The 24,888-nt window shown below is 39.5% G+C and overlaps 1 protein-coding gene and 1 long non-coding RNA gene across 6 annotated transcripts in view; one reads left to right on the top strand and one right to left on the bottom strand.

Annotated features, from left to right (window-relative positions):
* Positions 1–24,888, top strand: part of MACROD2 (mono-ADP ribosylhydrolase 2) — a 996,145-nt gene that overhangs the window by 136,534 nt on the left and 834,723 nt on the right. For all 5 annotated transcript variants that reach the window (XM_081189152.1, XM_081189150.1, XM_081189149.1 and 2 more), the window contains exon 4: positions 8,564–8,593. In XM_081189152.1, coding sequence (XP_081045278.1) covers positions 8,564–8,593 — 30 coding nt within the window. The remainder of the gene's footprint in view (positions 1–8,563; positions 8,594–24,888) is intronic.
* On the bottom strand, positions 8,400–11,637 carry LOC308584483. The gene is made up of 2 exons (XR_014006819.1): positions 10,754–11,637; positions 8,400–8,614 (listed from the first exon to the last, which is right to left on the bottom strand). It is a non-coding gene; the product is annotated as an uncharacterized lncRNA (long non-coding RNA).

Genomic DNA, 24,888 nt, shown 5'->3' on the forward strand with positions numbered 1-24,888 from the left:
ATGCAGCCGCGTGCTGGTAGCTTGAAAACAAAACATAATGGGAATGTTGGGACTGTTCCGTGGGAAACAGAGGGACAGTCAATTCACAGTGCAGAGGGCACCGGAATTAGCTCAGAGTGTAATATGAGCTGGACAGGAAGTGTTTTTACACTCTTGACTGCAGGAGTATGAAGAGAGCAGTCATGTTTTCTGTAACACTGCAAAGACAGAAATAAAGGCATGTAAATACGTTTCTGTCTATCTCTTTCCCCTGCCCGGGGGGGGGGGCAGGAAAGAGGGGTGTGTTCTTCTCACGCTGAGAAGGATCGCCTATCGCGACCTCTGCCTGGATCTTGCCGGGAAAGCAGACAGGGAGGTCAAAAGGAGACCAAGCCGGGTGCCTGGGAGAGTTGCCAGTTTCTCCTGATAAAGGCTTGATTTCCGACATGTTCTTTATATGTATAAATAGCCTGGCCAAAATAGGTACCAATCACAATTCCGAAGGAGTCATGAAGAGCTCTGGAGGCGTCATGTTTTCTCCTGGGGCTTTGTTTTGTTTTAAACCTTCACTCAGGTGTTTTAGTTCATTGGGGGACACGTCTCAACAGTAGCTGCTGTTGATTTTTTCCATCCTATGCTGGTCAGCATATTCTTAACCCAAACTATTACTCATGTGTTTGGGCTTGGTTGTTGCATGTTACACAGTTGAACTTCCTCATAATTACTTCCAAGAAATTGGATTGCCGTGTCAGGCAAAGACTTTAGAATTGACATGTTCTAGTTGGAAGGTCTGTCTAGCCAAGTGTTAGGTTCTGCCAAAGCTGATGACTAATTGTCTCTGTATATTGTTTCTATACCTGTCACTTCTGATGAGTTTTCTGTCTGTCATTTTTATGAACCCTTTCCATAAATGTCGCCATGGCTGCATCTGCATTTTCTTAATGACATTGTTTCAAATATTTATGCATTGCTAAATGCAAGGTATGGGAGCTGTTGGCTTTTAGCAGTACTGCCCAGGACTGGTCCTATCATTAGGGAGAGAGAGAGAGAGAGAGAGAGAGAGAGAGAGAGAAAGCACTGCTGTGAAGTATGAGATAGTAGCATAGTGTTGGAGGACAAAACTCCCAAATGAGCCTGCTTCCCCTACAAGCATTGAAGTAACGTTCATCAATCAGTCTGGTTGGCTTTTGTATTAAGAATCACGCGGGCACCATCTGGTACTGCAGCAAAATGTATTGGGCCAACCCTGGCCATATCCCAAGTATCTGCCATCGTTTTATCTGCAGGAATGTAAAGAAGATTATGGTAACTCTCCGTTATAAGTGAATAAATGAATATTGGACTTGTTTACCCATCAAACATTGGGTTCAAAGCATTTGACTTCGTTGGATGTACCATTTATAAGTAATGGAAAATAGTACATGATGGCATATATCTTGCTATTACGAACATCTTTGCTAAGAATCAAGATGTGAATCAAGAACTGCTTAGTTCAAATCTCATCTCATGAGCCTTGCACTCACTAGGTAGCCTTAAGAAAGCCACTGTTTCCTTGGCCTCACGCTCCCCCTCCCCAATTATAATCTGCAGCTGATAATACTGACCCTATCTTGCAGAGTTGTTAAAATAATAGCAACAAGGTATTCTGTGCGAAGTACTTTGAGCATGCAAGAGCACTATATAAACTCAACATTTCTGATAGTGTTTGGAAATATAATAAAATGCACATTATTATGTACCCAAGCAATGTCCCTGCTGAGGAAATGTCAGTAATCTTGCTTTTGTGGAACAAGCCATAGAAATATTTACATGCAAAGTCATAATATGGGAATGAATAGAGCCATGCAATAGTTGTGAACAATGGGACACATCCTGAAGAGAAGAGAGAGTTCACATAGAATTGCTGACAATGTCACCTAGTCTCATCAGAGAGTCAGCATGAGGTATTGTCTGTGTACAGCATAATTTAGGAGGGTTATGCATCAGGTACATGGTTAATCAGTGTTCAGTGCTTAGTCAGTGTCTATGATTGATGATTTCCTTTTAATTCTTGAGCCCAGCTTTCTGCTCAACACATTTTATTCATAATGAATGTACAGATGGGCATTCCAATATTCCATGTTTGGGAACTGATGTGTATATAGTAAATGCTTTTAGGGTATTTGCAAAGGTGTGTGAAGATTGGTAAGTTCTGTTCTTGGGAGACAGGGGGTGGGCTGGTGTGAAGGACTCCCTGGTCCAGAATGGGGTAACTGTGCCCCTGAAGGGCCAGGTGCACAGCCTGGGAGTCATTTTGGACTCACAGCTGTCCATGGACGCACAGGTCAATTCTGTATCCAGGGCAGCTGTCTACCAGCTCCATCTGGTACGCAGGCTGAGACCCTACCTGCCCGGAGACTGCCTCACTAGAGTGGTGCATGCTCTTGTTATCTTCCGCTTGGACTACTGCAATGTCCTCTACGTGGGGCTACCTTTGAAGGTGACCCAGAAACTACAACTAATCCAGAACGCAGCAGCTAGTCTGGTGACTGGGAGTGGCCACCAAGACCATATAACACATGTCCTGAAAGACTTACATTGGCTCCCAGTACATTTCTGAGCACAATTCAAAGTGTTGGTGCTGACCTTTAAAGCCCTAAACGGCCTCGATGCAGTATACCTGAAGGAGCATCTCCACGCCCATCATTCTGCCCAGACACTGATGTCCAGCACCAAGGGCCTTCTGGTGGTTCCCCCCAAAGGGTGCTCATCAATGGTTCCTCTTCATCCTGGAGAAGAGTGACTAGTGGGGTGCCACAGGGTTCTGTCTTGGGCCCGGTCTTATTCAACATCTTTATCAACGACTTGGGTGATGGACTCAAGGGCATCCTGATCAAATTTGCAGATGACACCAAACTGGGAGGGGTGGCTAACACCCCAGAGGACAGGATCACACTTCAAAACGACCTTGACAGATTAGAGAACTGGGCAAAAACAAACAAAATGAATTTTAACAGGGAGAAATGTAAAGTATTGCACTTGGGCAAAAAAAATGAGAGGCACAAATACAAGATGGGTGACACCTGGCTTGAGAGCAGTACATGTGAAAAGGATCTAGGAGTCTTGGTTGACCACAAACTTGACATGAGCCAACAGTGTGACGCGGCAGCTAAAAAAGCCAATGCAATTCTGGGCTGCATCAATAGGAGTATAGCATCTAGATCAAGGGAAGTAATAGTGCCACTGTATTCTGCTCTGGTCAGACCACACCTGGAGTACTGTGTCCAGTTCTGGGCACCACAATTCAAGAAGGACACGGACAAACTGGAACGTGTCCAGAGGAGGGCAACCAAAATGGTCAAAGGCCTGGAAACGATGCCTTATGAGGAACGGCTAAGGGAGCTGGGCATGTTTAGCCTGGAGAAGAGGAGGTTAAGGGGTGATATGATAGCCATGTTCAAATATATAAAAGGATGTCACATAGAGGAGGGAGAAAGGTTGTTTTCTGCTGCTCCAGAGAAGCGGACACGGAGCAATAGAGCCAAACTACAAGAAAGAAGATTCCACCTAAACATTAGGAAGAACTTCCTGACAGTAAGAGCTGTTCGACAGTGGAATTTGCTGCCAAGGAGTGTGGTGGTCTCCTACTTTGGAGGTCTTTAAGCAGAGGCTTGACAACCATATGTCAGGAGTGCTCTGATGGTGTTTCCTGCTTGGCAGGGGGTTGGACTCGATGGCCCTTGTGGTCTCTTCCAACTCTATGATTCTATGATTCTATGATTCTAGGAACATTACTTTTATAGAGTATTAAAAAACAACAACACATGTGCACGCACAGGGTGTTTTTCAGCCCTGTTTAATTGCCACCATGAAAGAGAATTTGGTTCACCCATATTTGCACATCATGTCATGTGACTTGGCAATGCACTCTGCCCCCCAGCCAGACCTTGATTCAGACAGGTGCTTCCATGTGCCTCTCCCTCTTCCCAAGTTGTCTCAAGAGCAGTGAGCCAGGTACATTAGCAGCTCCCCTGAAACTCATGTCTGGCTTGACATCTTCTCTGCTCTTGTGGCCCTGGGGGAGGTGGGACTTTAGATTTGAGAGATAGCTAGAAAGCTGGTGTGGAGACCTCTGGTGTTGGGACAGGGATGTCTGGATCCCATGGTTCTTCAAGGCCACTGGCAGTGTGTAGATCTGATGGGTACTTCTGTGCCCCCCCCTCTCCTCCAAGGAGACCTCACTCAGGTTATTGGCAGGACTGACTGACTCTATTTTTTCCTCTGTGTGTGGGGGGGGGGAGGGAGAGAGAGAGAGAGAGAGAGAGAGAGAGAGAGAGAGAGAGAGATGGTGAAAACAAAAAATATAAAAAGGTGGAGGTGCTAAGGAATGCAGTTAAATGTATATGAAAATGACATTGATCAAACTATATTTATGAAATATGGTTAAAGTTCATGTAAACTATTTTGACTTCTATCATTATGCAGCACTCAGAAGAGCTCCTTGCTCTCATCAGTGCTACCTTGTTCTCGATTTGTTTGTGTGTGTGTGTGTGTCTGTGTGTGTGTGTATGAGAGCAGAAGATCAAACAAAATAGCATTGGCAGGTAAAGACATCTCCTGAAACATGTGAGAAGCAATGTAGCTGCCTGTATTGTAAATTGCTGGTACCCTTCTCACCAGCTGTCACCTTCTGTGATGTTTTATTGATGAAAAGAAAAGTGTCCCTGGTTAAAGAATGCCTTCCTTCTCTCAACTAATTCCAGATTTAAGGGTTGAAAGTGTGTGTGTGTGTGTGTGTGTGTGTGTGTGTGAGAGAGAGAGAGAGAGAGAGAGAGAGAGAGAGAGAGAGAGAGAGATGTGTATCTGTGTGTGTATTTTGCAGTTAACCAATATAAACAAAATATTTGTTTTTCAGTATGTGGCACTCAGATCAATACAAAAATGTGAACTGAGTGTTAAAGTATATTTTATTATAGCAACAGATGCTCAGCTGCATGACATAACAGGGTTTTTTGTTCTTCATCAAACCCATTATTGCCTGCTGAATAGATGATCCAGAAAAAAATTAGCATTTTTAAAGTGGATAAATGTCTGTTTTTCAGAGAATGTCATCAATGCCTCTCATTTAAATTGTTTACAATGTTACAAACATGTTATCTCTAGAGATGCTGTAGAAATAGAGTGCTTCACACTAAACAAACCACACAATATTGGCAAGTTGCATTTTATTGTGAGAAAGTTTTATGTACATTTTAGAATAATGATTTTTATTCTCCACATATCTAATGCAAAAGATGTGATTGTGAATATGGAATTTGGAAACTTTTGAACCAAATCATTTAACTGATGGAGTTTTCCATAGTGAGAGACTTCTAAATTCGCTATCTGTTTGATGTTCATTCCCATCTTTCCAGACAGTGTCATGCAATCAAGCAGCAATCCAGTGTTTGAAGCAATTCAGAATTAAAATATTCAGCTCACATATATTAGCTAATAGCGAAGTGAAGAATTGGCATGTGTATATGCATGTGTATATGAAGAATTGTAGCTTGAATTCTGCTTAAGGCAGTGGCTTTTGTAAGGCTGACAGGAGTCTATTTCAGTCCTTTTAGGCTCCCAGCAGCTGAAATCCTAGTGCTTGCTACTAACCCCTGTCTCCTTCCCTTGTGCTCTTATTACCTAGGCATATGCAGAACACCCCTTTATTTCTGTGGAATTTCCTACTTTTTCTGCCCCATGATCTCAAAATAACTGTAAACTGAAATCCTTGCTTTTAGGAACTGCAGTTGTAAATCTGATGGGCCCCCAAATGCAGATGCTGCTTGCTACTTTCAGTGGGTTGCTAATCTGGGTGTGCATCCAAATATATATCCCATATTGAACCCTGATTTTCAGTGGGATTAGGTATACAGTGCACACCCCCATTCTTAATGCCTCCTATACCCAGCTAGCTTGCACAAGAGTTTACACCTCCAGCCACCAATAATTCCCCCTCCCTTAGGAGAATGAAATTCATAGAATCAGAGTTGGAAGAGATCATGAGAGTCATCTAGTCCAACCCCCTGCAATGGAGGAATCTTTTCCCCAATGTGGGTCTTGAACCCATAATCCCGAGATTGAGTCTCAGGCTCTACTGACTTTGCTATCCCAAATAATAAAATTGATTTTCTCATTGGAATTGGACTATGCTGTCAGTCTCTTTACTGAAACTTTCTCCTATAGGCATTTTCACAGCTACATCATGTTAATTAATGGTTTGTACATAGATTTAAATGCCCCCCTTAATGCAAACCAGCAGGCTAGTTTCCACCTGTTATATTTATTTTTAGTATGTATTTTTTATTTAAAACGTTTATATACCTCATTTTACACTGTTAAGATTTCAGTGGTTTTTTTTTGTTGGCATCGTCTGTCTCAAGAGACAATGGAGTACGCCTCTGGGGGTGAAATCAAACAGCCACGTTAGCAACACCGAAGTGACCTCCCCAGGGTGCAAACCTCAGCAGTGTGTATGGAGGTCCTGGGCTGTCCAGATGACAAGAAACTTCGCTGAGGTGGTCCAAAGGAAAGCGGACCAATACGGTTGGCACCAACTCAGCTGCAGGAGTTGATGGAAGGAGGTGTACAAGGCGCCATCCAGCCATTCACTCTGGATTTGTGTAGGGTTTACTCCTTAGCCTATACTTCTCCCGAAGATATTCTGCAAGGCAATGGAGGTTTAGGACCAGAGTTTTCCTTTTGCTAAGTAGCTTACCTTCTCAGGTTCATGAGCCCCATCTGCTCCTCATTGTGGTGGGAAGGTAAATAGCGTTTCCGTGCGCTCTGGTTTCCACCACGGTGTCCCACTGCGCTCGAAGTGGTTTAGTCATGCTGGCCACATGACCCGGAAAGCTGTCTGTGGACAAACACTGGCTCCCTCGGCCTGAAAGTGAGATGAGCACCGCAACCCTATAGTCGCTTTTGACTGGACTTAACTGCCCAGGGGTCCTTTACCTCTTTACCTTTTACATCTGTGCATGTGGATATCACTTAATCATGATTCAGATGCTTTCCTCAAAAAAGATGATTGTGGGAGGGCGGGAACAAGTGTTACCTGAAGCACATTCTTACTTTTCCGTGGTGATCCTCCCTGATGCAAGAGCAGGCATACCTTTCTGGGTTCAATTCATGCCTTTAAGCATTTAAAAGCCTCTTTTCTCCTACAACTAACTGTTGCTTGTGCATGAAGAAAGAGTGCTTTTATTCTGTGATACTTCTTGTGTTATGCATTGGAGGTTATCACTATGTAAGTAGGAGGTAGTTACTATTTTGGGTTCATTAAATCTGAAGTTAAATTTTTTAGTCTTTGATATATGTAAAATGCCTAGTGAACGTGTAACAGAGATATATGTACATGTTCATATGTACAAAATTCATATGTACAAAATCATAGGTACAAAATTTTGAGGGCAAGATAATGTGCAAGGACACCCTGTGTGCTTCTCTGTTGTCACATTTTAAAATTGGCAGTTTGGTCTCGGTGTGAGAGGTTTTGTGAGCTGATTTCAAGGACTAGAGTTTGAGATGAAATAAGCAAAAACTCCCATACACTTGTGGGAGATATACTGCATTAGCAGAATGATGGATTTAGATGACATTGGGGGGGGGGGATTTAGTACTCTCCTCCTTTGGTTTCTAGTTTTCTTCTGTTGTAATGTTTAAACAAATGTTGATTGATTATACAGAGGTGAAAGTGATATCTTAACAAATACATCTGCTGTGCTAGTAATGTGGATTTTGGTTTGTTTGTGTGCTCATGGATATGATTTTACATGCATTACTTAAAGTAGAAATCTTTAATAGGCTTATCAGCAGTAAACATTATATTTGCTTGATTGTTTATTTATGTAACGATAATTTTTACCCTTTCTGACGCATGCCCAATCGCTCTAGGCAACTTACAACAAATAGATTACAATTTCACAATAAATATCAAGTCAGAATGTAATGGAGGTAGAGGGGGCAGCACGGATAAATCTGTCTCTTCAGATGTCATGGATAGAGTATTTCTTCTGGTGATTAACTGTGACGCTCTGAACTCCTGCTGAGAAATAGGTGATATGGAAAATTTACCTCGAGTTTAATTTAGAGGTGGGTAAGTAGCCTTGTGCTCACCCACAAAATCAACTGTGCCTCCTGAGCATTAAAGCCAAATGCTCAGAATTCTTCCAGGAGGTTCACTCAAGGTTTAACTTTACACTTGAAGGTTACAATGCCAGACTCGGCACAGGCACTGGGGGATTCTAGCAACAGTGGGAAAGATCTGGATAGGTCTTTACTTATGCAAGAAATGGCACTCTACGCATTCTTCCCCACACAGGTTCATGGGCCTTGTCTTGACAACTAAATCTGTGACTGTACTGTTATTTCATTTTCATCTACATAGAAATAGAAGCTGCATATTGTTTTGTATGTAATGTTTAATTTAAACTTTGCCTAAAGTCCTTGTGTTAACAGAGAAGGTGGACTGGCTTTATTTTTGTTTTTGTATTTTAGAGAATATTTAAAAAAAACAACACACAAATCTTGCTCTGATGTAATTCTTGGTTCTCTTGTTCTTCCACAGCTAATTCAAGTCTTCTCGGAGGTGGCGGTGGTAAGTTTGGCCTCTTTTCTCCTAAGTGTTGCAAGAAACAAAAAGTATTTTTTTGAAATAAAACTCAATCAACAGAACATCTAGACTGAATAAACAGGCAAGAATTTGACCACATGCTATAAATTTAAACATCTTCAATTTTTACAATACAGATAATCACTATACATCCTGTCTAGCAGAGGCTAGGAGTTGTTTTTGAGTATGGTAATTATGTAAAATAACTCATAGGTTGGTATCACTATAATCTGACTAATCCCCAACATAAATGCAAAATGCCTACTTTGTTGAAGGTTCATTTCATATTGGAAGAATTCAGTTTGGGGAAGAAGAAGTTGAAGGGGCAGTAGGTAGGAGTGTTGGGCTTGTGAATAATTTGCCATCAGTGGTTGTTTCTGTTTTAGATGTATTGTAAATTATTTCAAGAAGAATCTCAACTGATACTTAAGGGTTTTTTGTGCTTTACTTGCTCTGAACTGGTGAGAGGCAAAATAACTTGACACATGATAATGCCATTTCTCTTAATGCTTAGAGAAATTCTAACATATACCTCTCCACTTCCTTTCCCTTATCTTGCTTTTTGTATTAAAAGCTTTGCAAAGTGTATATAACAGTTTTTTTGAGGTGTGGAGGGGAAATTATGCTCCTATGGGTGTGGAACGTGGGGGGTGGGATATGGAGGAAACAGAAAGTCTCTGATAGATATGTTATAAATACTAAAGCAGTAGTCACATTTTCTAAGCTTCTGTCTTGGCTATAGTTATAAGGGTCTGATGATCTTCTGCAGATGGAAAGGGGGAAACCATTTTAAAAGCTGAAGGCCCTTTGATGCTTTTAGTGTTGGAATCATTCTAAGCATTGTACTTGTATGGTTGAAAGCATTGAAGATTGACCATTTTGAGATCAATATGTGCTGGTTTGGTTTTCAAATGCATTTGTTGCATCATGGAGATGGAAATAATATTTTAGGTACAAACCTTACCTTATTTGTGGATGAGGTGACTATTACTTTTATTATGGGACCAGGGAGAGCGTGCCAAATGCAATGCTTTCGGTCCCTGCAGCCCTGAAGCTGCCTCTGGAAGCAGCTTTTGATATGCTCTGAGTTTTGACAGTTCAGGATGTAGCAGAAACATGTGATGTTGGGAAAGTCTCTGTTTTAAATGTGCCATATATCTCACAGCATTATCAAATGCTATGTAAGATATTTGCCAGACTATATCTGCCATGTGGTCCTTTTGGTTCTAATGGTGTTGCAATTTGAAAGTATGTGAGAACTAATGAGGGGCAAAGAAAGTGTAATAACAAATTTGACTCAAAAGACCAGAAAGCTCAGATTAATTCTGGTAGGCTACACAGTATTTATTTATATCTAATATTTTTAAACATTTATTCCTACCTTTGGGGTAATTGTGTGATGCTCCTCATTCTTACAATAAGTGAGATGAGATGAATTTTATTCCTCAGAGAGCTTGGATTGGATTTGCATAGGTACTTGGTACTTTCATCTTGCTAAAGAGCACTTCAGTCATTACCCACAAACGCTGATCATTTTTACTTCAGATTGACAGGAAGGCTTTTTGTCACATTTTCCTGGTTTAACAGCAGTTGTTTTTTCTAGAGGTATTGTAACCATTTCCTGCCAGTTAAAAGCAGAGGCAGAATACCTTTCTCCTAGCTATGCTTACTCCCCACCCCAAACCTTTTCATATCCAAAGAATTAAACAATATGGACACAACAATATACCAAAGCTAATCAGTTTGAAGTCCTATTGATTTCAATACCAGAGATTTAAGAACATGCTTAATCCTCTGATTGAGATCAGTGGGACATAAGTTTTGACTAGGTCATGATCCATATGTCTCCACTTTAAACTTGACTCCTATCATTATTTGGATACTTAATAAGCTTGTTAAGACAATGAGACCAGGGCATGAGCGTAACACTACTCTCTCTAATAGTGATTCCCATATTTCCTCTGACAGTGGAGGTAAAATATAGCCATAATAGGTGGGAGCCACTGATAATCTTATCCTCAATGAATTTGTCTAATCCTTTTTATAGCCATCTATGGCGTTTGCCCGTTCGTTTGAAAATGTCTGTACAGGGGGAGAGAAAGGGTTAACAGGTAGACCAGTTGAAAAGCCAGAGGTGGAGCCTACCTGTTTATAAAAGGGCTTAGCCCGAGGTTTGGGTGTAGTTGTTGGTTGGTTTTAGTGGGTTGGTTGGGAAAGGCAGTTGGGAAAGCAGTTGGCAGACAGTTGGAAACAGAGAGACAGTACAGTTGGTTCTTGTGTGAGGGGAGGTAGAAGAGTTAGAGACAGGATAAAATAAGACAAAGAAGGTAAAGAGTAACAACGTTTTGAATGCAGTTAAAATCTATTTGTGTCTGCAATAAACTACACTCTTGTTTGTTCACTTAAGAACCTGACTGAGACTAAGTGATTTACGGGGGAGGACCTGGTTGGTGGCAGCGGATTAGTGGTGTACAGGTCAATAGTTCGTGAGACGACTGGGGGCTCCATACGAACGCCACACCATTCAAGTTGGTGGCCACCACTACCTCTTGTGAGAGGTGTCCCAGTCCAGTTCTATATTTTAGCAATCTCCAGAATAGAGTCATAATACCAGCTGTGTTCTGAAAGCCATTATTTTGGTAATTTATAATTTGAATGCTTTATTAAGGAGAAGTTTGGGAAACAATTTTTTAAAAGAATTGATTAGTATTCTTCGTATTTCACTTTTCAGATCTTAATTAATTTCATTATATCCATCAATTAAGTGTCTCGATGTTTCTTTCTTGCTTTCTTTTTGCTGGTAGGTACGAGTGTATTGCCTAGACACAGACTGTTGCTAAAAATGAATTGACTGCATAAAATATTTGACCTGGGGGCATTTTTTCTCCTCCTGTGACTTGACATGGCTGCTAAAGTTTGTCAGTGTGGCACAGAAGAAATCAGACATCTGCCAGGGGTCCTTTGATAAGCTTTATTACCTGCCTGAGGACAAAGCAGATAACTGAAATTTCCCCTAAGGGTAAACCTTATGAACCGTGCAGCAAATTACACTTACATTTTTTGTCAGAAATCCCAGGAATACATATCCGACAGAGTGGAATTGTAGACTGTTCTTTCCCTAGGTTTTGAGGAGGTCCCTTAGGCCTTTCATATAGTCTCATAAGAACACAATACAATGAAAATATCTGGAAATCTACCATAATTGAGACAGTCTGTCCATTAGCTCATTTGTGAGATTGCACTGCACTCACAATCAGGCATTTCACTTGAGCAGTTGTTTGTGCAACTGAGCCTGTGCCTTGCAGATAGACTACCTAAATTGGTTCTAAGAGAAACTTCTTCCTTGCATTTTACATAGACAGTTCTACCCAAAATTCTGGGGAAGTGAGAACCTCTTTTGTGTGATAACATTCTGGTTTAATAAACCTATTTAATAATAAACTGAGATTAGATTAATTCATTTATTTTATAGATCACTCTCATGGAATAAGTTGTTTAGGGCAGTCATACAACATTCTTCCCTAAATCTTTGTAAGACAGATATGTTCCTTCTGGGGATGAGTCAAATCTTGCAAATCTGGCATTGCAGTGAGAGGTGCTGTTACTTGACCCATTTTCAGTCTGTCTTGTAAAGAGTCCTTGTAGGAGAAAATGAGAGTTATTTCACAAATGAATATCATTTCTTTGTTGGTAACTTAGCGTTCACTGGTGTTCACCATTACATGATTAATGCACATATGTCTATGTCACATGTGAGCCACCCAAAGCCAATAACTAAAATCATTGGCAAAAATGAAAGAACTAAGTGTTTAGCTTTAGCTGACTAGCAGCCTTCATATTTCCATTATAATATCCATTATATGAAACAGAAGGCATGGATATATTGAAATCTTACAAGATGGATGGTATTTCTAAAACTGCCAATGTTATGTTTAGCATGTAGCAGTTCCTACAAACCCCTTTCTGAGAATAATAGCATCACGAGATACCCGTATGAAACAGGTGGTATTTGATAGTGAATTGTACATTTGGGCTGCCATCCACCCGGATTTTCCCAACTGATGTCAGGGGGTTTCCTAAAAAAAAAAAAGCAAAATAAAAAGCTCAACAATTCGGGGGGCGGCAGTCCTGGTTTTTACTTTTTGAAATATGGCAACCCTATTCCAGACACTCCAGGCTGACTTGACTTTGTTTAGATTTATACCAGGTATCCCCAAACTCAGCCCTTCAGATGTTTTGGGACTACAACTCCCATCATCCCTGACCACTGGTCCTGTTAGCTAGGGATGATGGGAGTTGTAGTCCCAAAACATCTGGAGGTCCGAGTTTGGGGGTGCCTGATTTATACCTTTTCTGATCACTCCAGCATATGGTTGAAACTGGTCTCACTTATGCAGATCACCTTTCTGCTTCTTAAAATATCCAACCTGCCTCTTTCAGATAAAACCAATCCCAAATCAGACCATTTAATTTGGCCCAAACCATAACAATCTCCTTTGCAGTAAATTGGAACTATGAACATCAGTTCAGAAGTTATATATCACCTTAGCAATGTCAAAGTAAACAAGTATTTTTTACTTTAGGAATTTTAATATATTTTTATCAGTTATGAAAACATCTTTAAAAATAACATAAAACCCCTAGAAAATCCAAACAGAAAATCTCTATTCCTCTCTCCTGCTTCAACCCCCAAGCTCCCATCAAAGTCAGTCAGACCTACATACTGTTCCCCAACAGGTACTTTTTTATCCATGTACCTTTGAACATTATTGGAAATGGATGGATTTTGGGGGACAGTCACCCCATAAATACTCCAGCAGTTGTAAAACTGGCACTTTTGAAAATGCCACAACTTTTGTAAGATGTCTAACTATCCAACCTTTTTGTACCTTACAATGTAGGTATTTTGACATGGGCTCTTGGACTATGAGAGTTTTGTCTTCTTGCTGATTACATGGTAGGACTCTTGGACATGTTGCTTCCTATAATGAAATCACTAACAAAGAGAGCTATTAAATTTCCCTTTGATGTGTTGTAGGCAGGAAACAATGTATTTCTTTCAGATAACTCATGAATTTGTCTTCTGTTGGCATCTCTGGATATTTTGCAGCTGTATCTAATGGAGTCTCCTGCATGCTTGCTTTCCTCTCATCACTTTCTGGAAGTGAAATCTCTTTACTGATTGTTCTGGTACATGTTTCAAGGTGTGCTTTTCATTCTTCAGTCACCTAGGTCATGAGTGTTGCTGCAACGCCAAACAATGAGTGTTGCTGCGACTTTAAACAAATTACTCCCCATCTGTATCAGGAAAGATGGGAACACTGTATGCTATTGCAGTGTAAAAGTTTGGAAACTAATGTTAAAAAAAGAAAACTAACAGATTGCATTTATGTGTGACTTGTTTGTCGATAGCCATATTTCAGGAGTTGCATCATTTGTCAAGAAGAATTTGGTAGATTTGCTTCAGGGCATTAAGTAATAAAATTATACTTAATATACTTCTGTATTAGTAACTGGTTAATGAAAAGTACTTTTGAATTGTGGTGCGGTACTAGAAGAAGATGCAAGTAACTACTTTTCCGATTAATACTGCATTTTGTCCTGATTGTGCTTTTTTTGTAGCAAGCTGTGTAGTTCAGCTACCGTTGCTTTGCTTGTAGTGAAGGAGAGCATAATACTAAAGTGAAACAAAAATAAGATTGCATTGTAATATATTAATGATATGATGATGATCATGTACATAGTATCATAGCTAATCATACATCTAAAGACTGAGAAAATGCACCCTAATAAAATGTAAGTATTCTGGATTTTTTTTTATATAAATAAAATCCTTTCTTAGAACAGCTGATAGATACACAAATTTGGATACACAAATTGGAAGAGGTTTGCTGATAAAACTTTTATTGTGACAGTCCTCATACATTATTATTAGAAAACTGCAAACATAGTATAATTGTTCAAATTACATATCAGCAAATTACATATAGGCAATGGGCATTTAATTAGAGTTCAAATTTCATATTAATGTCAGCTACTTTTGCCCTTGAGAGCTGATCTTTAAGAACTGAATTCATAATTTCAATCCAAAAAGTACCATTGAATAAAAGGTATTTAATTTAGCTGTTCAGAGGTAACATGTTTATTTTGTTTACATATTATATATTTTCTGTTGTCTGTATACCTCTCCACACATGTTTATTGCATGTAAATTGATAGGTGATGATATAGCCAATCACTTTTGAGTACATCGCTCTAGTTATATACTATAGCAATGATCTCTGAAACAGTGACATTGCAGATGCTCATATGAAGAGTGTGACATATACTTTTTCAGTCTCGCTAACTGTTGTGCAGACACTGAAAAAGGTTAGCAAGGATATCAAGTCAGCATACATCAAAATCACATCTATTTATTCATGTGTAGACTCATATTCTTGTTTTTTGGCTGCACCTGCATTTCATCCATATCATAATTTCATTGGGATACCTTTCACCACTTTAAGTGGCTGCAATTCAGAGAAATTACTGTTCCCTAACTATGTACTTTTGCTGTTGGTTTCAATAGACCTTAGGGTGTGTGTCTTTATTGTTGTTAAATTTCATATTTACTTAAGGAAGTTTCCTGATTTATAGTTAATATAGGAATGAAAGATATGCTAAATAAAGTTTAATAAAATTAAAAGGTTATTGCCAGGCAAAAAAAGTTGCAACTTCTAGTCTTTCCTCACAGCTTGAATCTAAATGAGAGACTTTCCCAGCATTTTCCTTTTTATTGACTATTCCGTCCATTGGCCGCTAACTTCAGATCAAGTTAAATAGCTCCCATTCCTGTACAGATCCCTGCTGTTCACTTCCTTCCATTATGAAAGGGATCCATTAACTTTTGTCCTATCCATAAGATAATTTGTCGTTTTATTATTTTCTTCGGGAGGAGAATGAGGATGGGACACAATTGCCCTAGATCTTCCACATTTATCTATTCGGTGTTGTTCCATAGTGTTTAAAGCATAGTTAGAAATACTTCACCATAGTCTAAATAAACATCATGAGGTCTTATTTTTAAGATGATTGAAATCACCAAAGGAGATTAGCTTTACAGCAGTTAAAAATTCAGCTGTTCAGTTGAGCAGACTGCTCAGGAAAGAGGATGCTGCTATTTTCGTATTAACTGTAATAGGATTAGTAAGCACTATCTAACAATTGGTAATAATAAAAATGCAGAAATGCATAGATTCCTTCCCTGATTTGAAAGACAAAGTGGAAAATACAGATAAATACAGCAGGAGAAACAGCAACATGCTGGCAAGTAAAGATTATGGCTATGAAAAGACCACACAGCAGTTTACTGCCTATCAGGAGAACAACACTTTCTTGATTCAGTATGTATAATAACATGCCAGAGGTCACAGTGATTCCCATGGACACAGTAGCACCCTTCAGGTCTTCCCTGGTACCCACAAAGCTCCACCTTTTCACACTTCCTTTTGGAGGCTCAGAATAATTCTACTGGATCCAACTTTTATGCAGAACCCTCATAAAAGAGGTGTGTGTGTGTGTGTGTGTGTGTGTGTGCGCATGTGCACTTGCTTGGAAGAAATGAAGAGATGTGACCAGAGGGTTTTGTGCCCATGGCACTTGCTTAAGAGTCCAAATGTGTCCTAAAATGGTGGACAATTTGTTCTATGTTTGTCAGGCTAATGAACAACTTAAATATATGCTCTTGCCTGATCTTTTCATTTGGCTCTTTTCCATTACATTATCTGACTGGCTAATCTGCCGTTTGTCTTATCCTCCAGTCTGCTGTACTTATAGAGGGTTGTTATACGGTTTAGAACCGTAAATTGTGGTAGGGAACCTCAGTGACTATAGGTGGCCTTCTATATGCCTTCCACAAGTTGTATGTGTGTCTTTGTGAGATAGTGAGTGAGTAAATGGGGTGTACGTGTATGGCCATCTCCACCAGTGGTATGTGACCAGTTGAAGGGCTGGGCAAGGGTGAATGTGGCCATTAGGCTGAAAAGGTTAGCCACTCCTGCTTTAATAAAAATGGAAAGCACAGGTGCAGATGCCCTCTTATAGCCATTTCACACTTTTTGCAGCTAAACTAACATGGACAGGATGAGCTAATATCAATGGATAACCATTCTCCCCTCTTGGTCTTTGTCCTGCAATAAAACTTGTACACCTTTAAAAGATGTGCATGGGATGTGGAGTGGAAATAGTAAGAGTGAATGAGGAATGGCATTGTGGTTCAACAGTCACTGTCCATTTCACTTGACACCTGAAAGGCAAGAGAAGGAGCTTCTACCACATATTAGATCTCTTCTTCCTACTTCCTACTGCATACCTACATCTCTCCTCACCTTTTAAAAATTATTTGCAAGTATCCTTTTTCTCTTACTCTTCATCAATTGCTTCTGTCACTCGGGTAGGGTTAGATGTACATTGGAAGGGCTGTCTGTTAACCTGGAAAGCCAGTCAGGTAAGACAAAATTTTCTGAATTTCTGGACCCTACCCTTATCCATCCAAAAAAGGGTCTGTTGGATGTACATGTAATTAATGTTGAAAATTAAATCTTAGCAACTGGCACCATTGAGTCAGGCTCACAACTTAATACAGTGAACTCATACAAATTCTCTTACTCAAAAGTGTCATGAACATGTTCTTCAAATGTAGTTTATGTTCTTAATGTTCACTTTTAATATGGTTAATAGTGATACACCAGATATTCTCTGCAGCATGAACTAAGAGTCCAGTCTATACTTTCACATAGGGTAACTATGGACTATCTCAGTGGTTGACTCTGTTCCATGATGTTATGTACTATTTATTTTTCTCTTTTCTGTGGAAGGCACTTAGTTCCACAGAATGTCAAGAGCCAGCACTAAATAGTCTAATTGCTTAGCTGGCATTAAGAAGCCCCCAGATGTAGTAATCAGTTCCAGTGTGTAGAATTGTTAATTTGTAGTGAATGGTAAGCATATGGAGCTTATTCAAGAACATTTTGCCTGGGTGTTCTTGTTTAACATTATATTGTGTTGGACTGATAACACAACACTTTTAAAAGAAAGAGCAAATTTATCTTGAAGTATTGGCAAAGGGCAAACTTTACTCAAATTTCCCTAACAAATATTTCTGTAAAGTCATGCAGTGAGCCTATGCTTTGGAATAGTCTTCCAGATTATATGACTTGCATAATAAAATACCCATATTTAGGTTTGATGCACATTTCTCAGGGACAAGATTGCTCATATATCCATTTTTATATTTGTTTTGGCAATATTATTTGAATCTGACAGGTGAATTAGTTCCTCACCAAATAAGATAGAAGATGGTAGATATTCCAATGATTTCTTGCCCAGCCTCTCTCAAACAAGGTAAAAAACCAGGATATTCAACTTGTCTGATATGTGGAAAAATATGCCTAAATTTAAATACAGTGATCATAGGAACTAAATGGCAAAGGGTGGTTTCACAGTGCAGCCAAGATTATGTCTTCTATACTCTAAAGTACTTCATAACTAATTAAGCCATCTCTATATTTATGGACCTATCATTGTCAATTGCAAACGGAATGACTCCGATTTGAACTCATGCAATAAAATAGTACATTTTATATATACAGTGCTAAATCCATACATGCCCTCCATTCATTAGGTCATGTTAGAACAAGTTATTGCTGGGGATGACATCTTACTGTACAGATATATGTTTAAAAGTCACATGTACAGTAAGTCACCTGTAGCTTATGTCTTCATGACCAAGGTCTGACACTTTTTTTGTAGTATTAGACTTTCGCCATCTGTTGCCTTTTTCTTGAATTCAAAGAGCCAAGGAATCTGAATCTACTACTTGCTTTGAATAGATACTTTAAAGTATTTTAGAGCACATCCCCCCTTGTTTTAAGATTCAGTATTTCATGTTTGGCCTTTTTCTTCCACTTGCAAGTTCCAGTTTCAAACTCCACCCTTTTGGATGCCATTTCACAAATGTGTTCAGAGGCTTCCACTTTTAAAGGTGTGCTTTTAACTAACCTGATTATGTGTTGCATCAAAGCCGTGTGTTCCCACTGAACAACTTGAATACCGCAAATGAAATATACATCAATTGATTACAGCATCATATGCTTAGACACTATTTCATCAAAAGGGCACTTCGGGAACAGAAACAGATATGGTGAAACACAGTAAGCTTTGAAAACATCAGATATTATCAAGTTTTAATATATGGGTGTGTAACCCTTAGCCTGTGGGCCCAATTAGACCCACCAGGCCAATGTGATGAGGTCAAACCTACCTGCTCTGTACCTGATGTACTGTATATGACGCCTGGTGTGGGACAGCTGATTGTCAAGACTTTAAAGCAGAGCGCAGGGCTTTCTGTAGGCACTGACAACCAGCTGGTGTTAGGGTTTGAGGAGAGCCCTGCACAGCTGAATCCCCAATAACCAGCTGAATTTGGCTGATATGCAGCTAAAGGGCTTCCTCCAGCACTTTGAGCACAAACTGCTTTCTGCTGAAAGAAAAGGGGGCTTATTTAAATGCTTTCTTCACAGAGGTGAAAATACTCCATTTTCTAGATTGGTGGTTACAAGGAGCCTCTTTGAAAACTCAATCCCAGCACCAATCTTCTGATCAGCGCTGAAAATGCATCTGATCAGCAGTTACAGCAGCCTGCTTTGAACTTTGTAAGGAGTAATTTTATGTCATCGGATCCCTGTTTTATTATTTTTCTGTGTGTAAGTGCTGACAGTATCCAGTACAGTGTAATGTAGTATGGAAAATAGGGAATCGTTCCCTCTGCTAGAGGTGGAGTTACCATCTCTATTAGATTGCGATCTCTGTTAGATTGCACTTTTAGTCTTGATTGTAATTAAACTGTACATTGCTAAATGAACCTTAATGGAAACGATAAAAATTGGATAGGAGAATTCTTAATGGGAAGCATTCCTACTGCCAGATGAAAGCCCCCATATGCGTTGCAAACAATTTCAAGTGAATCTCATTACTGGATGTAGGAGAATACCTGTGGAGTACTATAGAATTGCATCTGACTCTGGGCACAGGGAAGCGTTCGTTGGCCAACATATACGATAAGGAAGTGGGAGTGTTGTCTTCTCAAACTCTAGTTGGAGGTGTGTGCGGTGACATTTAGAGAGGGGGAAAGCAAAACTTTTGAATAGTGGTAATGTGTATTAACTGAAGCAGGGTAAGGTTCCCAAGTGATAATTAAAGTGCTTTAAAACGCATGTGTGATTTCAGCCTTACACTCCCTTTCATCTTCAATGGGAAATCAATTTTGTCATGGTCAGTGACCTGCTTGACAGCCGACTACTGTGTCATTGAAAATTCCTCATTATGCCATTCATTTAGTTTATGCCTTAGTCCCCACTAGCACACCACCTGGATTGCTACATAATTAATGGAAACTTCAGATAAAATTTTCATAACTCTCAAGGTTCATTCGTACTAGCTAACAGTGACCAGGCTGAATTAATATAAGCCAAGGTGCTTTGGTTTGTTTGTTTGCTTTTATTTCAATGACACTTGCTATTAGGGAAGCAGCATACTTAGCCATTTTAAAAACAAGCCTAAATAGTTAGTTTTCTTTTCAGCAGTTGCTCCCCAAGCACAATGCTGAATGAATGAATCAAAACTAAAGGTATGTACCTATGAATGATATTAAGGTGTAATCAGCGCTTTTTCCCCAGCCGGCACTCACCAGAGCTTAGCTCTGGTACCTCTCAGGTGGGTGCCATTGCCATTCTAAGAGAACAAGGGAGAAGTTCATGCTGAGCTTTGGCACCTCTTTTTCTGGAAAAATAGCACTGGGTATGATATTAAGGTATGTAGATAATATTGGTTCAAGAGAAAATGCTACCATGCCTATCAATCTGTCAAAAGTTCTAAGTTTTGCCAAGCTGTGTATTTCCTGTGAAGATTAAGAACATCATACTTGGTCCTGTAGAACAGCATTGGGGAACCTATGGCTAACATGAACTCCAACTCCCATGGGTTAACAATTCCTTTATTGCAGTGATAGGGACAAGACCCACCCCTTTGGGGGCTGTCCAGCTGATGTCACTATGTCAGGACTTCCCCTGCTCTATTCATCCCGCACATGCCCTAAATCTGCTCCAGAGGATTGGGGGAATCCCTAAAACAGATTTAGGGGGAGAACATTCTGTTGCCAATGAGAAATCCTTGCGCTGACAGAATAAGGGATGCAGCGCTACATTGGATTCCATCCTAAATTTATTTTTAATTAAATTTTCCTCTCCATTACACTGTAAGAATTAAACTGCTTCCCTATTAGGCTGAGAATGCTCACATGTGAATATCACATTGTATATTTTCATCCACAGACAGAGGATGCAAATTGGTGCTAATTTGTAGATGCACATTTAGTAACTCAGTAGCTCCTGATCTATTTTCTCCTGGTCACTTTCTTTTTTCTTTCTTTTTTAAACTAACTTGTCTTTAATAAAATCGATCATTTTCAATATGTATTGAAATCTATAGATTTCTCTAAACAAAAGACAACAGAAAAATTAAAACAAGATATTGGGTTAAGAACTAATGATCCTGCATTTTAATAATATAGATCATAATATATGGTCAGCACTGGAAAACTAGTGAAAACTTAAGATGGGGAAGCATTTATTCATAGATTGCCCTCTTTAACAGTGCAGTCCTTTATATGTCTACTTAGAAGAATGTCCTGTAATTATCAATGAGACTAACTACTTGGTAAGTGTATATAGGATTGTAGCCTCAGTGTATATCGGTCAAGATGCTGAAGATCCGTGATCACATCTCCTGATCCTAAGGCTCTTTATTTAAATGGAAGATGCAGCAAGAGATGTCCTGGCTCTGTGAGTGGAGGCAAGATATCACAAAACTTGATGCTTTTATTGCAAAGCATGTAGACTGACAGCTGTAGAGTTCTGCTAAATCTTCCAGGATGAAGCATTCACTGTCTCTAGAGGATCTGCCATGACCTTCCTTTCCTCTCAAGTTTGCAGTGTTTCTGTAAGCTCAAAATGTGTCTTAAGCAGGAGTGAACGATCCCCAAATCATACTAGACATATGTTCAAGCAACTGGAGTAAGAACCAAAACAAAGTATACAGTCTTCTCTGGGAAGAAGATAAATGAAGCTGGAGTTGCAACAGTCTTAGAACTGTTTAGTGAGAGCAGTCCATATAGGCAACACTAATACAGAACTCTATATATAACTGAACTTGTAAAATGAAAGTTGAAGTTGGAGAGAAATAAAAAGTGCTCTATTGGATCCGTCCTGGGGTCCATCTAGTCTTTTAGTTGCTTCTTGGGAAAATATGCAATGCAGCGTTTCCCATGCAAGCATTCAGATGCATACCATTTGATTTAATAGCCTTTTAAGTGAAGGTGTAACCAGGTCAGAACTGTTGTCCTCTTGATCAATATTATAAATAAAATGTGATGATTCTGCCTCCCCAGCCCGGTCTTGTGCTTTCTCTACGAGTGGACTGCTAGTGGACTCTCTAGCCTGACTTAGCTCATGAATGAGGCAAATCTTTTATTTTAGCGTAACCGCCAGACAGTGCAGGGCAAGAAGAATGCTGTTCCTGCTGTGCAAATGAAACAGACCTTTTCCTTACAGAGAGGCGCCATGTGATCGCTCATGTTGTCTTAGTGTTGCTTGAGGCAAGAGCTCTCAGGAAACAAGGCAGCAAAGCTTTCTGGGCTCACGACTATCAGAATGTAAAACTTCCCAACCAACTCTGAAGCAGGGTGGGGGCCTTAGTCATAAAATAAAGTGTCGAAGCAGCACTAGCAGTGGGAACTCTACGGGGGATTTCTTGAATTGATGCACTTGCTCTTCTCCCATGACTACCCTCATTTTGCCAACAAAAGGGCAAGGCAAGCTGAGCAATCCTAAAAGAAGACGGAATTATGGGCAAGCTGACTTGGGTTTCTAGCCACAGGTGCTTAGGGACCCTGGAATAAATTTGTTTCATTTTGTGGTAGAATGAAATGAGTGCTGATTGACTTGTCAAGTAATTACATGCTTAGATTAGATAGGAAGATAGATGGTTTTATTATGCAGGGTTCCAGCAGATGTGTAGAAGGCACTCAGCATAGTTATAACAGCAGTTGCCTTGTTTGCCCATAGAAAATTACCCTTGTGAATAATTATTGCAATTTGAAAAAGATTTGTATTGGAATTTCCTTTATTTGAAATTTTTCTTAAGGTATATGTAGGTTTATAAGTACAATTAACATAGACAGATTTAAAAGAAACTACCTTAAAGGCACACTTTTCTTACTAACTGAAAAATCTTCAAGAAGTCCGCAATCTTTTCTTTATGTTTCCTTGTAAATATATACTTCAAGAATAAGAGGGTCCTTGTTACTGGATTTTATTTTTGTTTTGTTTTGTTTGAGAATGCACTTTAAATCATTACTCAATCTCTCTCCCCATTCTCCCAAACATTTTTTTGTAAAAACAAAACCTAGAGAAGTCTCTTCCTGCATTGGTACTGTATCTGAAAAGAAAGTAAAAAATAATAGTTTGATTCTCTTGTTCAGACCACCTCTTTTGATTCTTTTGTTCAGACCACCCCTCCTTTGCATGTTGTCATTTATAGATGCAAAATGATATCTCTAGGGAACCTGTAATCTTCTTTTTAAGACCAGATTCTTTCAGCTGCTGTAGTTCCCGCATCTCAAATTGACAGAGCTCTGTGTGGTAAATTTTCAAAGCAGTATCTAGGTGATGTTGACTAATCCCATTATTTAGTGAAGGGATTTGTGTATGTCTCTCCCAAATATCACATTGAAAATTGACCCCTTTGAGTCATACTTATACCAATATTTTAACTTTGTTCTTTTCCATTAAGATTACAAGGCTAATTTTGGATGAGACAGTCTGGAAGAGTAATGATTATGTAGTTGACTTAGATACATTTTAAAGAGGGGGTTTCAACTTGGAACTTGTATTTGAAAATATATTATTTTTATCTAGTACAAAGCCCTCTTCACACTGTGATGCTGAGAGGGCATTTCTCTCACTGCAGCTATTAATAGCATGCTTATTAAAAAATAGTATATGTTTGAGGAGTGTAGACATGTTTGTATATTCCATATTAACTGTAAGAATTCATAATTGAGGAGACCTGAAATTATGTTTCTGCGGTTAATTTATTAAATAAATTGGATCCTGCCATTCAAAAATGTTTTTCCATGGTAGCTTTACAACACATGTGCTTTTACTGGTTGTAATTTGTCTATCAGTATCAGAACTATGATAAATTGCATACAAAGTCAGCATAAAGCCAAATTCAACAGATACTAAAATTGTTAAGCAACTTGGAAAATGAATTTTATTTTACTTGGCATGGAAAAGATAATAGTTGGTGTCATAGGGAAGTATTCCACATCTGGGCACCACCAGGGAAAGGGACCCTGCTCTTGTAGCCACCACATTAGCAGTGAATATCTGTTGTAGTATATCAGGAAAGAAGGGGTTGGCAATACTTGGTAAAGGGTTGAGTGGCATCTGTAGTAGTAGTATGGGACGAGGGTGGCACTGTGGTCTAAACCACTGAGCCTCTTGGTTGGTGGTTCAAATCTGTGCAACAGGGTGAGCTCCCGTTGCTCTGTCCTAGCTTCTGCCAACCTAGCAGTTCGAAAGCACACCAGTGCAAGTAGATAAATAGTTACCACTTTGGTGGGAAGGTAAACAGCGTTTCTGTGCTCCCTGGTCTCCATCACGGTGTTCCATTGCACCAGAAGCGGTATAGTCATGCTGGCCACATGACCCGGAAAGCTGTCTGTGGACAAATGCCAGCTCTCTTGGCCTGTAAGTGAGATGAGCAACCCCATGGTCACCTTTGACTAGACCTAACCGTCCAGGGTCCTTTACCATTTATCTTTACCTTTAATAGTAATAATAATATTTATATATTACCAATCTGACTGGATTGCCCCAGCCATTCTTGGCAGCTCCCAACATAAAATAGTAAAAACACACTGCAACATCAAACACTAAAAACTTCTCTAAATAGGTCTGCCTTCAGATGTCTTTTAAAAATTACATAGCGGTTTATCTGTTTGACATCTGCTCAGAGGGTGTTCCACAGGGTGGGCGTGACTACCCAAAAGGCCCTCTGCCTGTAAAGAAAGGAAGATGTATACTGAAATACTATGGTGGAAAAAAATCCACATCTGACCAAGGGAATAACTACCCTCATAGTATATCTACACCTATATAGGAATGCAACTGTTCTTTTAA

Source organism: Podarcis bocagei, assembly GCF_964188305.1.
Source record: "Podarcis bocagei genome assembly, chromosome: 3".
Lineage (NCBI taxonomy): Eukaryota > Metazoa > Chordata > Lepidosauria > Squamata > Lacertidae > Podarcis > Podarcis bocagei.